This window comes from Anabrus simplex, chromosome 1 (genome assembly GCF_040414725.1).
Source record: "Anabrus simplex isolate iqAnaSimp1 chromosome 1, ASM4041472v1, whole genome shotgun sequence".
Taxonomy (NCBI): Eukaryota; Metazoa; Arthropoda; class Insecta; order Orthoptera; family Tettigoniidae; genus Anabrus; species Anabrus simplex.
In genome coordinates this window covers 218688321-218699952 of record NC_090265.1, presented here as the reverse complement: position 1 = coordinate 218699952, position 11632 = coordinate 218688321, and the positions used below count along the sequence as shown (strand labels likewise).

At 36.6% G+C, this 11632-nt stretch overlaps 1 protein-coding gene across 2 annotated transcripts in view; it reads right to left on the bottom strand.

Moving 5' to 3' along the window:
- Positions 1 to 5153: 5153 nt before the first annotated feature.
- LOC136864143 (uncharacterized) overlaps positions 5154 to 11632 on the bottom strand; it is a 624111-nt gene continuing 617632 nt past the window's right edge. For both annotated transcript variants that reach the window (XM_067140781.2, XM_067140790.2), the window contains exon 26: positions 5154 to 5321. Coding sequence is in view for 1 of the 2 variants with exons in the window: in XM_067140790.2 (XP_066996891.2) it covers position 5321 (1 nt within the window). In the remaining variant the exon portion in view is untranslated. The remainder of the gene's footprint in view (positions 5322 to 11632) is intronic.

The following is an 11632-nucleotide window of genomic DNA, read 5'->3' as shown; positions in this document are numbered from 1 at the left end:
TTTTACTGTAGTAATCGGACATGTCAACTCTCCGAAAACACTGAACAGTGGTTTGTCACAAGATTCTGTCCTTTCCCCTCTGCTTTTCAACCTGTACTTATCTGACATGCCAGCAACAAAATCTAAAAAGTTTGGTTATGCAGATGTTTGGACCATCGCTACTCAGAACAGTACATTTGAAGTAACTGAACAAGTCCTAACTTAAGATTTGAATATGTTAGGCAAGTACTTTTGCCAGTGGAGACTACAACCCAACCCAATTAAAACAGAAGTGGCCTGCTTCCGTCTATCAAATAAATTTTCAAACAGAATTATCAATGTGTACGCTGAGGGAAACAGACTTCACCATAACATGTACTCTGAATATCTAGGGGTCATTTTGGATAGGCCACTTTCCTACAAGGAACATCTTATGAAGGTAGATGCCAAGTTAAGGAGCAGGAACAACCTCTTGCATAAACTGTGCAGTACTGGTTGAGGATCTTCAGCAGAGACACTACGAACTTCAGCTCTTGGGTTGGTTTATTCATCTGCAGAAAACTGCGCACCAGTGTGGATAAACAGCGCTCACACACAGAAAGTAGACATGCAGTTGAATGAGACCATGCGTATTATTAGTGAGACCATACAATCTTCTTCTACTTACTGGCTACACATTCTGAGCCATACTCCACTGCCTGATGCTAGAAGGAAGAATGCTCTCGTACGAGAATATCAGATCATGGATAATCCTCAGCTGCCTTTGTTAAATGATCTAGCCTATGTGGAGCAAAAACGGCTCAGATCAAGACACCCTGCTATTTCCACAGCCAGAATTTTTTCAGAAGAGAAGTTCGACTTTTACCTCTCATGGAGCCAAAATTGGCAACAACACTGCCCTGAACAATGCCGTAGCATGCCATGTATCCTGGAAAAACTGCCAGGATTTGATCAACCCCGTTCTGTGTGGACAGCCCTCAGTCGTATCCACACTGGCCATGGAATATGTTTAGATGCTTTCCACAAGTGGGGAAAAGTCTCATCAACAAAATGTGACTGTGGTGCTGAGAAACAGACGATTCATCACTAGTGACCGAGTGCCCAAACTATGTATATTGTGGGGACTTTAAGCAGTTACGACGGATGCTGCATGCTACATAAAGAACTTGAATATTTGTTCATACCTGCCAACTTTCAAAAAGAGAAATCCAGAAGATCCTAAAGCGTAAAATTTTTAACAACACGCGCGTGCGTTGCAAAGCCTTGAGACATAGTGGAAAAGGACGGCAAGGGAGGAGATTACAAACAATAGAATACATGTCATAATCACCCCTGAAATTAAATACTTACACAAAGTTGCATCTTGATGAGTGCTAATCAGTTTTCACTTAACACTGGGAACAGTTCACAGAGTACGCAAACAGTGTTTTTCTGCACTTTAAACTTGCGGGTCACAATATGAATGTCACTGTCAAAATAAAACTAAACATGTACACTTATTTACAAAATTCTGTCAAGTTCACAGTATGCAGGCTATTATCCATCACAGGTTGGAGAGGACAGATGGAGATGGGTTGCTTTCTTTGCCTTCTTCAGAAATTCTGAAGGAAAACTACGCAAGTAACATTGACCAGTACTTCTCGTTTTCAAAACAGAAATAGAATCCAGAATTTCATTTGACATTGAGGACCTAAACTGATTTTGGTTCTTTTTCACCAAGCTGAACACACATTCACAGTCAGCATTGCTGTGCAGTAGAGTCAGAACAGAAAGCATTAGCCTGGATATCCTATCATACTTAGGAACACAATCAGCTCCACAAATGTTCTTCAAGTGAGCACATTTGGTGTCATCTGTCAGATTCTCACTCTCAACAGTAGCACAGTCATAAATCTGAAGAGCTACAAATTGGTTCTGAAACACATTCATTGCATCCTCAACCGACTCACTGTCCTTCCTTGGCAGCAATGATGGAAATATTTCTATACAGAATTGTGCAGAAGAAAACTGGACTTATTCAATTTTTGAAACATCTGCAAACTTTGCATGTTTCAGTACTTCATCATTGATAGGGAACTTGTTAATACGTAATATAATCACATGCTGTGCAGAAGTAATCCCTGGCAGATGGAAAGAATGCTGATTTATCACTATCATTAAGTTTCTTCAGCAAGCTGATTTTCTCAATGCCAATGACTAAATCATTTTCTCTCTGATTCTCAATAGAATGGTATGGAACTTTTAATAAAAGGTAACATTTGATCACTTTTGGTTTAACAAATCTGGAAAGCAGCTGCTTTAACAGGTTTGTCATTAGTTCTAGTAGTTTATGAATGTGAGGGGAAGCACTCTGACGTGTAGAATTGAGATTCTCAAATAAAGGAATGACAGCATACAGGAAGGCACAGTATGACTTATTTAAACCTGATGACAGAACCATTAAAAAAAATGTCTTCGCTTCTTTAGCACAGGAGTGTCAGATTCTGAGACACATGCAAATCCTTTTGGAGCGAGCAATTCTGACGACTCAGTAGCTTTCCTCTTTTCAGGGTCTTTGGAACTACCAGGCTCGGCTTTTGGGATCGTCAATGATGTTAAGCTAGTAGTTGATGCACAATGAGCATTAACAAGCACCTCATGTTTAAAGAAACCAAGTAGTGGATCCATTGTTCTAACAGCCTCGGCAGACACCTTCCTAACAATAGCCATCTTGTGCAAACATTTTTCAGTATCTTCTTCGTTTCCTTGTTGTGAAGCTCTTGGAATTTCTTACGGTGTTCCTTCCTCTTACAACTCTGTTCTAAATAACAGAAGATGTCGACTAATAGTTCATCAACTTTAACAGGCAAACTGCTTGCGCCTTTCACCAGCAGCCAAGTTAATCAAATAGCATGAGCAACCAGTACGAAGACAGATGACTGCACTTCCCTTGAAACAGCAACAACTCCATTCTTCCTTCCAATCATGACTGAAACATTGCTGGAACAGAATGAATTGGTATTTTGTAACGCTAACTGTGAAATAACCAAATTACCAATATTACGTCCCGTTGAATCACTCACCAAGGCTGGGACAGATAACACTGAGCTATCTTTTCCCGCTTTGCCACAAAACAGGTGATAGCAATATGGTAAAGCTTAGCATTACTGTTATTACTCTCATCTGTAACTAAAGAAAATGGTTCATGTTGTACATAACCAATGAGTTCACTTCTTGAATCCGTAGCCGTTTCTTTCAAAATGTGTGTGGTTTTCGTACGACCACAGCCATATTTTTTAGCAATTTCTGAATCTGGAAACATTTTCCTAAACAGAGCACCAGCATGTTTGGCAGCAGCTAATGGGATATTGTGTTCAATTACAAATTAAGTAAACAAGCATTCCAGTCTTACTATATCAAGGTCAGGTTCAGAAGGAGTAAAAAACAAATTTTCTGACCGCCACCTTTAAATTTTGTATTGGAGATGTATTTGACAGATTTAATGTGATTTACTAATTCTGTTCTTCCTCCGTGAGAAACGTTTATATCACAGGAGCACATGGAACAGAAAGCAAATGTTTTGCCCTTCCGTGATCGTATAAAACAAAGAAATTCAGCAGAATATGCCTCTCTAAAAGATTGACAATATCGTTTCGTAGTTTAACTCATTACGAACACCAAATACTAAATCACTAACAAATTTGTCACACAATTCCACGAGTTTCAGAACTACCGTCAATATCACACCCACACACAAGCCTTTCAACTGCTATGAAGCACAACAGTTACAAAAGTTGTTATATATAAATTCACAGCCTGCTACTTTTCACTGATTTCTTTTCTTCAAAATCACAGCCTGGTACTTGTTTGGGAATATCTCAGTGAATGAAGTAGCAGTTGAGGTCGAACAGGTAACAAAAGCCATGACAAAAGCATAGTGATTATCAATACATTTCAAACACTGCACCTCGTATTACCAGCTACTACCGAAAGTCAAACAAATCCAATTTGACCGCAGAAAGCAAAAATAAGCATGGGTATTCAAAGTCCGTATAATAATGTTGTTCATCCGTACAACTGTAAAACACACTCAAAATCCGTACATTTTATGGAAAAGCCAGAATACTTGGCAGGTATGTATATATGTAGAAAGTTATACTTCAACAGCTGGAACTTTTATATAAATTCATGTATGTGATAACGTAATGATAATTTAATGGTTTTTTTAATGTGCCATACAATGTGAGCCGATAAAACCTTTGTCACATTTCCTTAATGTAAACTTATTTGAATAAGTTTCACATGAATGGTTATCACATCTGGTCACTGCATGTATGTCCAGCTTTTAATGGAGGTCCCAACGTTCAGTTCTACTGTCTTGGAAATTGACTGTTGATTTTTTCACTGTATCCAATATATGGCTGTATCATATATCCAGGGGTTCCTAATGAAATGAAAGGTGGTGTAATTAAGTTGGATAGGTCCAAGAGTATCTTCCTGACCATGTTGAATAGGATCGGATTACTAAGGACATTGTTTTTTGACCTCCTACAGGCTAATTGTGCTGGCAACCTTTTTGATAACTGTTTTTAGTTATTCCGTTTAATTTTGTATTGAAAGGTGGATAATTTCTCTCCTATTCTCCCAACCATCTGCCAAACACAAGCTTACAGCTACAGGTTTGTATCATTACATAATTCATAATTGAAGGAAGACTATAATTATTAGGTTGTTCTTTTCTTCTTCTTCTTTCAAGTTTGAACTTCAGGTTGTCTGTGTTTAGGAATTTAATGTATGTATTAATATGCCAGCTCTGTAAGATGTTACTGATGCAAAAAAAACAAGGGAGTAATCCATATTATTCATTTATAAAGGACACAAAATGCAATGCATAATTGTTATGACACGCAACATGAAGGTTAATTGACACAGTAAAAACAAGCTGGTTCTAATGAGTAATCCAACTTAAACTGTACCCATACTAAATGAACATGATGCACGGCAGTTTCAGCAGAGCTCAATACATGATCAATATATTCTCCATGGAAACAGTATTAACCATTCTGATGGAAAAGGTTCATTTTTTTTTAAAATGAAAGTTTGTCGTCAACATCCAGGATTTGCATGGTTAGAGTTTTTTGGCACTCACAGTATTTTAAAGGGATTAGGTGCACAAAATGAGACATGAAAGGGAATGTTTTATTGTTTCACATATATTACAGAAGTTGAAATACATTGTATGACCACAATGTTCAAAGATACACTTTAACCTGACATTTTGCACCTGCTACTGCACTAGCATTTCTAGGTTGTTTGAATTTTTCAGGCAGGATACAGCTCATATTCCAAGCATGTTTGGTTGCCTGTGAAAAGCAAGAACATTTATTATTAGAATACAGTTTTACTAGACTACAGACTAGACTACATAAGTGCTGTAATTTTAATCATGACTATTTATTGAATACAATGTCACAAAGTGACTGAAGAGTACTTAAAATGGTGATTAGTTTCCAATGGATCATAATTGGTATATTCCAAAAAAGGTGCATTTGTCTTGTAAAGTACAGTAGTATGTATACAGTTGTATCAGTCTTCCTCAAAGGTGCTTAAAAGCCATTAATACAGACTGATCTCATCATCTTATTGAGACAATGGTTTAATGTATAGTGGAGATAATGAGGAAGTCATATTCAACAGGATTGTTACCATGGACCTACAAACCCAATTCAAAATGTGTTAATGTAAACCAACCATCATTCTTCACATGTAAGGAAGATCATTCCTAAGGAATGCTCTTAGAACCATTTCCAGAAGGAAGGTGAGAGTATATCTAAGCTGCATTGTGCTGCAAAGTCATGACAATTGTTTGGGCTGCAACTCAAAAAGAGACACCCCACCAACAAGGGAAGCATTGTTCCAGTAAAACAATTACAGACTGCAAAACTGACAACAGATGATCGATGGCCACAGCCGATCTATGCACTACCAATAAAAAACAGTGAGAAGGCTTCTTGTTTCATAACTTGGAGAATATGCAATAGTATTCTATTACATAATAGTACTATATGCCTGTCACTGCCAGGCTAGTGATATTTCTTTTCTCTCAAATAAAACAGCAAGTAATTTGTTAGCTGGTGAGTGCCACTGAGATCACCTTACATACTTTTCTCATTGCTTGGCTATTGGAACTTGGGCTCGCATATTCCACTGTTGATGGAACAAAATGAGATATCTCAGAGTTTATTATGTACATTTTTCTGCTAAACTCAATACTAATTTCAAATATGTAAAGCAACTACAGTACAAGTCCGTTATAGTGAGAATTCGTAACAGTGAAAAATATACTCGCTATAGCGGATTGTTGTTATGTCCAAATTTTCATAAAAGTTGGGAAAAACCCCATACACATTAAAATTGGTATGAAACTGCAATAAGTTTGTTCAAAACTTGCATTTTTGTGGATAATATTCACTCGTAGGTTTACTCGTCTGTTATTTTTCAAAATCCGATACTACAGTACATAAAGGTTTGCGTTTAATTTCATTCTGAAAAATTTTTTTAGTATCACTCCAGAGGCCTCTGTGGCAAACGCTTCAAATTTCTTCTTCAAACAGCGTCACCTAACCTAACTGTATATGTATCATGAAAACATAGCTCAAGTGCATGTGAAGAAAAGAGAACCTCCTTGCTACAAATTTACATGGGAATAGCCTTTCTGGAATTTAATTAGATGCAAGAAAATATTAACTATCTTCCAAAATCAGTGATGTACTCTGCCATATCTTGATGTGTATTACATTCTTACTTAATTTCAGTATATAATATTAAAATTAAATGATTGTTTATTCAGCCTTTATTTCTAACGAGTTAACAAGTGCTTTGGTGTTAAGAATTTCATTATGGTCTGTATTGAATCAAAATTTACAATGTTGAATAAGGATAAAGGGTTTCCACCTGTTCAATACATTTACTAGACTACATGAATGCTGTAATTTTAATCATGACTATTTATTGAATACAATGTCGCAAAGTGACTGAAGAGTTCTTAAAATGGTGATTAGTTTCCAATGGATCATACTTGGTATATTCCAACAAAGGTGCATTTGTCTTGTAAAGTACAAAAACGTGTTCTCTTTCATTTCTGATTTTATTTACGGAATGGCAGTTGACAGGTATTACTAATCGACTCCAACATTGCCTCTGAATGTCGACAAGAGAGCTGGCAAGTGCACATAGCGAGAAAACTGTACCGTTCCGAAGATGATCGTTCGCTTTTTGTGGCTAACATTTCAGTTTTCTTATTCAAGCAGTCACCTAACCTAACTTAACTGTACTATATGTATCATAAAAACATATTTCAAGCACCAGTAGAGAAATTATAACCTTCTCGCAATAAATGTACATGAAATGTAACCAGACATGAGAAAATATAAACTAAGCTCTGAAATAAATGATGCACTCTGCCATATCTTGAGGTGTATCCCAATTTTACTTAATTGCAGTATTTAGCATTGAAATTAAGTGATTGTTTACTTCAGCCTTTATTTTAATGAGTTAACAACTGCTATCAGATACGTTATTTACGCCTTTATTATGAAAACAGTATTTCATACCAATTGTAACATATGGACTAGAAATGCTGGTAACTAATAAGAGACAAGATAGTAAGATCCAAGCAGTAGAAATGAAATTTTTAAGAACATCGGTTAAAAAGACAAGAAGAGATAGAATCCAAAATATTAAAATCAGAGAAGAGCTAAATATAGAACCATTAGTATAGAACACACAGAAAGCAAGACTGAGATGGTTCGGACATCAAATCAAATCAAATCAAATCAAATCAAATCAAATCAAATCAAATCAAATCAAATCAAATCAAATCAAATCAAATCAAAATCTCTTTATTTGCAAAGGAGGTGTCTATCTCGGTGGCAAATGGTACACTAAAATACATTATTGTCAAGCACTAAATATTAAATTAACAAGAGAAGAAAATTTTCCTATAATACAATATTATACAATTTACGCTAACAATGTTTTCTATTAAACATACAGCTCATCCTTAATAAATTTATATTGTTTACAAAATTCTACTTATAATATCTCCTGTACTACTTACAAATATAGTCAACTGATATACAGTATGTGGAATTACTTCAAATGATACTATACAACTGGTATAACATTAATATTTACATTGCATTTATTTACTTATTTACTTTTTTTTTTTTTTTTTTTTTTTTTTTATCTGTTCTGGAACCTAAGTAGCATAACAACCTGCTGCATCTTAGCCAGAGCCCCTTTTGCCACCACTTTTCAGAGTTCCTGAAGGGCCTTCACAGCTACCGTAGCGGTCCCAGGGCCCTCGAAGTCCCCACTGTACTTCACCCCTACAGGCAGTCCCCTACTTTGGCTGTCCAAACTCCTGAGACCAGGGGATGGAATTAATTTATTCACACACATTTTTTTATTTACAATAACCTGCACTGGTCGAATGCCCTCTAACACTTCATTTATTTTCTCTGTTGCTGTTTATTCTCTTCTTGAATATCTGTACAGATTTTGGAAAAGGATCAAACACTACCCCTGTAAACTGTTCCACTCCTTCACACCCTTCCCAATGAATGAAAATTTACCCCAGTCGCTTCTGCTAAAATTCTTTCTAATTTTATATTTGTGGTCAGTCCTGCCGATATAATTATTTTCCAACTGAAGCCTCTCACGGATATCTCCCCATGCTTCTTCTCTTGTATAGGCTCTATATAATCCTATAAGTCTAGTTTTCTCCCTTCTCTTACTTAAAGTTTCCCACCCAAGTTCCTTTAACATTTCTGATAAACTACTCTTTCTCCTGAAATCCCCTGTTACAAATCTTGCTGCTTTCCTCTGCACACTATCTATTTCTTTTATTAGGTATTCTTGGTGAGGATCCCAAACACTGTTTGCATATTCCAATAATGGACGAACCATACTCAAGTAACTTTTTTTTCTTTTAATTCTTTGTTGCATCCTTTAAGTAGCCTCATTATGACATGTAACGATCTGTATGCTTTTCCAACAATGTCATCAACATGACCCTTCCAGTGCAAATTACTTTCAAATCTCACACCTAAGTATTTGCACTTGCCATCTTTTGGGATAACTACCTCATCCAAAGTATATTCAAATTCAGTTTTACAGCTCCTGTTTGTAAAAGTTGTAACAGTTGATTTGCCTCCATTAACCCTCATATTATTTTCTTCAACTCATTGATGGATACTTTCAAGGTCCCTTTGTAATTCTGAACAATCCTCAATGTTGTTTATTTCCCTATAAACAATTATGTCATCTGCATACAATCTTATTTTTGATGTTATATTGTTCCCTAAATCATTTGCGTATATTAAGAAAAGTAATGGACCGATTATACTACCCTGTGCAATTCCCTTCCAAACTTTCTCTTCCTGAGATACATTATTTCCTACTTTGACTCTCTGAACCCTTGAATTTAGAAACGTTTTTATCCAACGTGTAACCCTTACGTCCAATCCTATTCCCTCCAATTTCCTTAATAATATTCCATGTTCCACTCTATCAAAGGCTTTGGAAAGATCTATGGCTATGCAATCTAACTGACCTCCTGAATCCAACTGATCTGATATGTGCTGCTGAAATCCCACCAGTTGTGCCTCACAAGAAAATTTCTTTCCAGATCCATACTGGCTCCTCATGAACCAACATGTAAAAAGAATGGGAAAGGAATGGGTAGCAAGAAGGGAATTAGAAAGAGAAGTTAAGGGAAAGAAACCAGTTGGAAGACCGAGAAGTAGGTGGATGGATCAGATTTGGAAGGACATTAGAGAAGCTTGACTAGATGTGGCGAAAGTAATGGAGCAGGAAAAGTGGAAGAACAGAAAGGAGTGGAGGAGGCTTGTTAACCACACCCAGGTGACTGGAGTGGGACATTGATGATGATGATGATTACAAAAACATGTTCTCTTTCATTTTCATTTTTCTTTATGGCACAGCAGTCAATGGGTTTTACTAATCAACTCTGGCATTGCCTTCAAATGTCGATGAGAGAGCTTGCTAGTGGATATAGCGAGGAAACAATACCAAAGATGATCGATCACATACAATATAATGGCTAGGTGCATAAATATTGGTAACGGAAAAAATCGTGCACGCTTAATTGCTCGTAATAACGGATGCTTCAGTGATAGGGCTCTTACTTTAACTGAAGGATAATACACAGTTTAATATAGGAATTTTGAAGGGCCAGAAAAAATCTGACGTTATAACTGAGTTCTCATTATATCCCGTGCTCGCTATAGTGGACTTCTACTGTATTTTGATCTTTCCATAACCTTCACATCCCCAGTAATTCAAAGTGATTTTGAAATAATGTTTATCCAAAATCTCTACCTGAATCATCAGATATTCTGGTCTAAGGATTATGATTATTTCACCTGAGATGTAAAATTGCGAGTCTATTTTTAAAAATCTACATAGTTTTTATAGAATTTATGCATGTTTTCCTAAAAAAGTAACATATTTTAAAAAGGTAAATTAAGCATTTAGGTCTTCCTATACATCTCCAGTCCATTCTATGTTTTTGGATCATATGCACCCTAAAGCAAGTGACTAGCCAAGAGCATTGATTACCTTGCCAGGTATTTGATATTGCAGTGTCAAAAGTTGACTAGTGCTAAATAACTCGGGTTCTTAAATTGGCCAACAGCTTTGGGAGGAGGAGCCCCTCCAGGTGAGTTAATGGTACTTCAGTGGAGGAAACAACACTGAAAGCAATCATGCATCGCCTGCAATCCAAGTTAGTGGCACCTGTAAAGAGCCTAAGTATATGATGATGATGCTTGTTGTTTAAAGGGGCCTAACATCATCGAGGTCATCAGCCCCAGCCTAAGTATAACCTGGCAGTACATTTAAAAAAATGCATCTGAGAGTGGTGAACCTATGTATCATAATGATATGATGTAGATGTTAATTCCCATAAGGAACCTCAAATATTTGTCCCGAATGAGTAAATTTATAATACCAATATATTTGGTCCGTTATTGGACATTATAAATTTTCCAGCTAACGCATTCCTGGTTGCTAGCGTTTCACCCCAGTGTGCTTAAGTTGGGCTCATCAGTTGGTAAATAGCACACCTACCAAGATACATTGCTAGTGTATACCGTGGAGGCCACTATGTAGGCTACTTGGAGCCACCGGCAGTGCCAATCACTATGGGAATGAAGATCCCTATCACCTGATGGCCAGGCAGGCATCAATTTTTGAAAATGAGACTAAGTCTCTCATAGTGCATTGGCACTAGGGTAGAGGTAGAGCATGAGGAGACAGAATCAGAGAGTGAAATAACAATAAACAAGGTGGAAATGAATGAAAGTGGGAAAACTAGCAGGACTAACTACATTTTGTGTGAAAATGATGAAAGAAGCAGGACCCATTGGTCTACAATTGCTGTATAGGCTATTTAGATGAAAAGAAAAATTGGTACCAAATGACTGAAATAAAGGAGTAATACTGTCTACATTTAAGAACTGGGACAAGAAGATGTGATAATTATTATTGAGGAATCACTCTCATATCATAGGTAACAAAAATAGTTGGAAGGGTACAGGAAGAGAGCATGAGAAGAAAGGTGGAAAGACATTTACAAGAAGAGCAATAT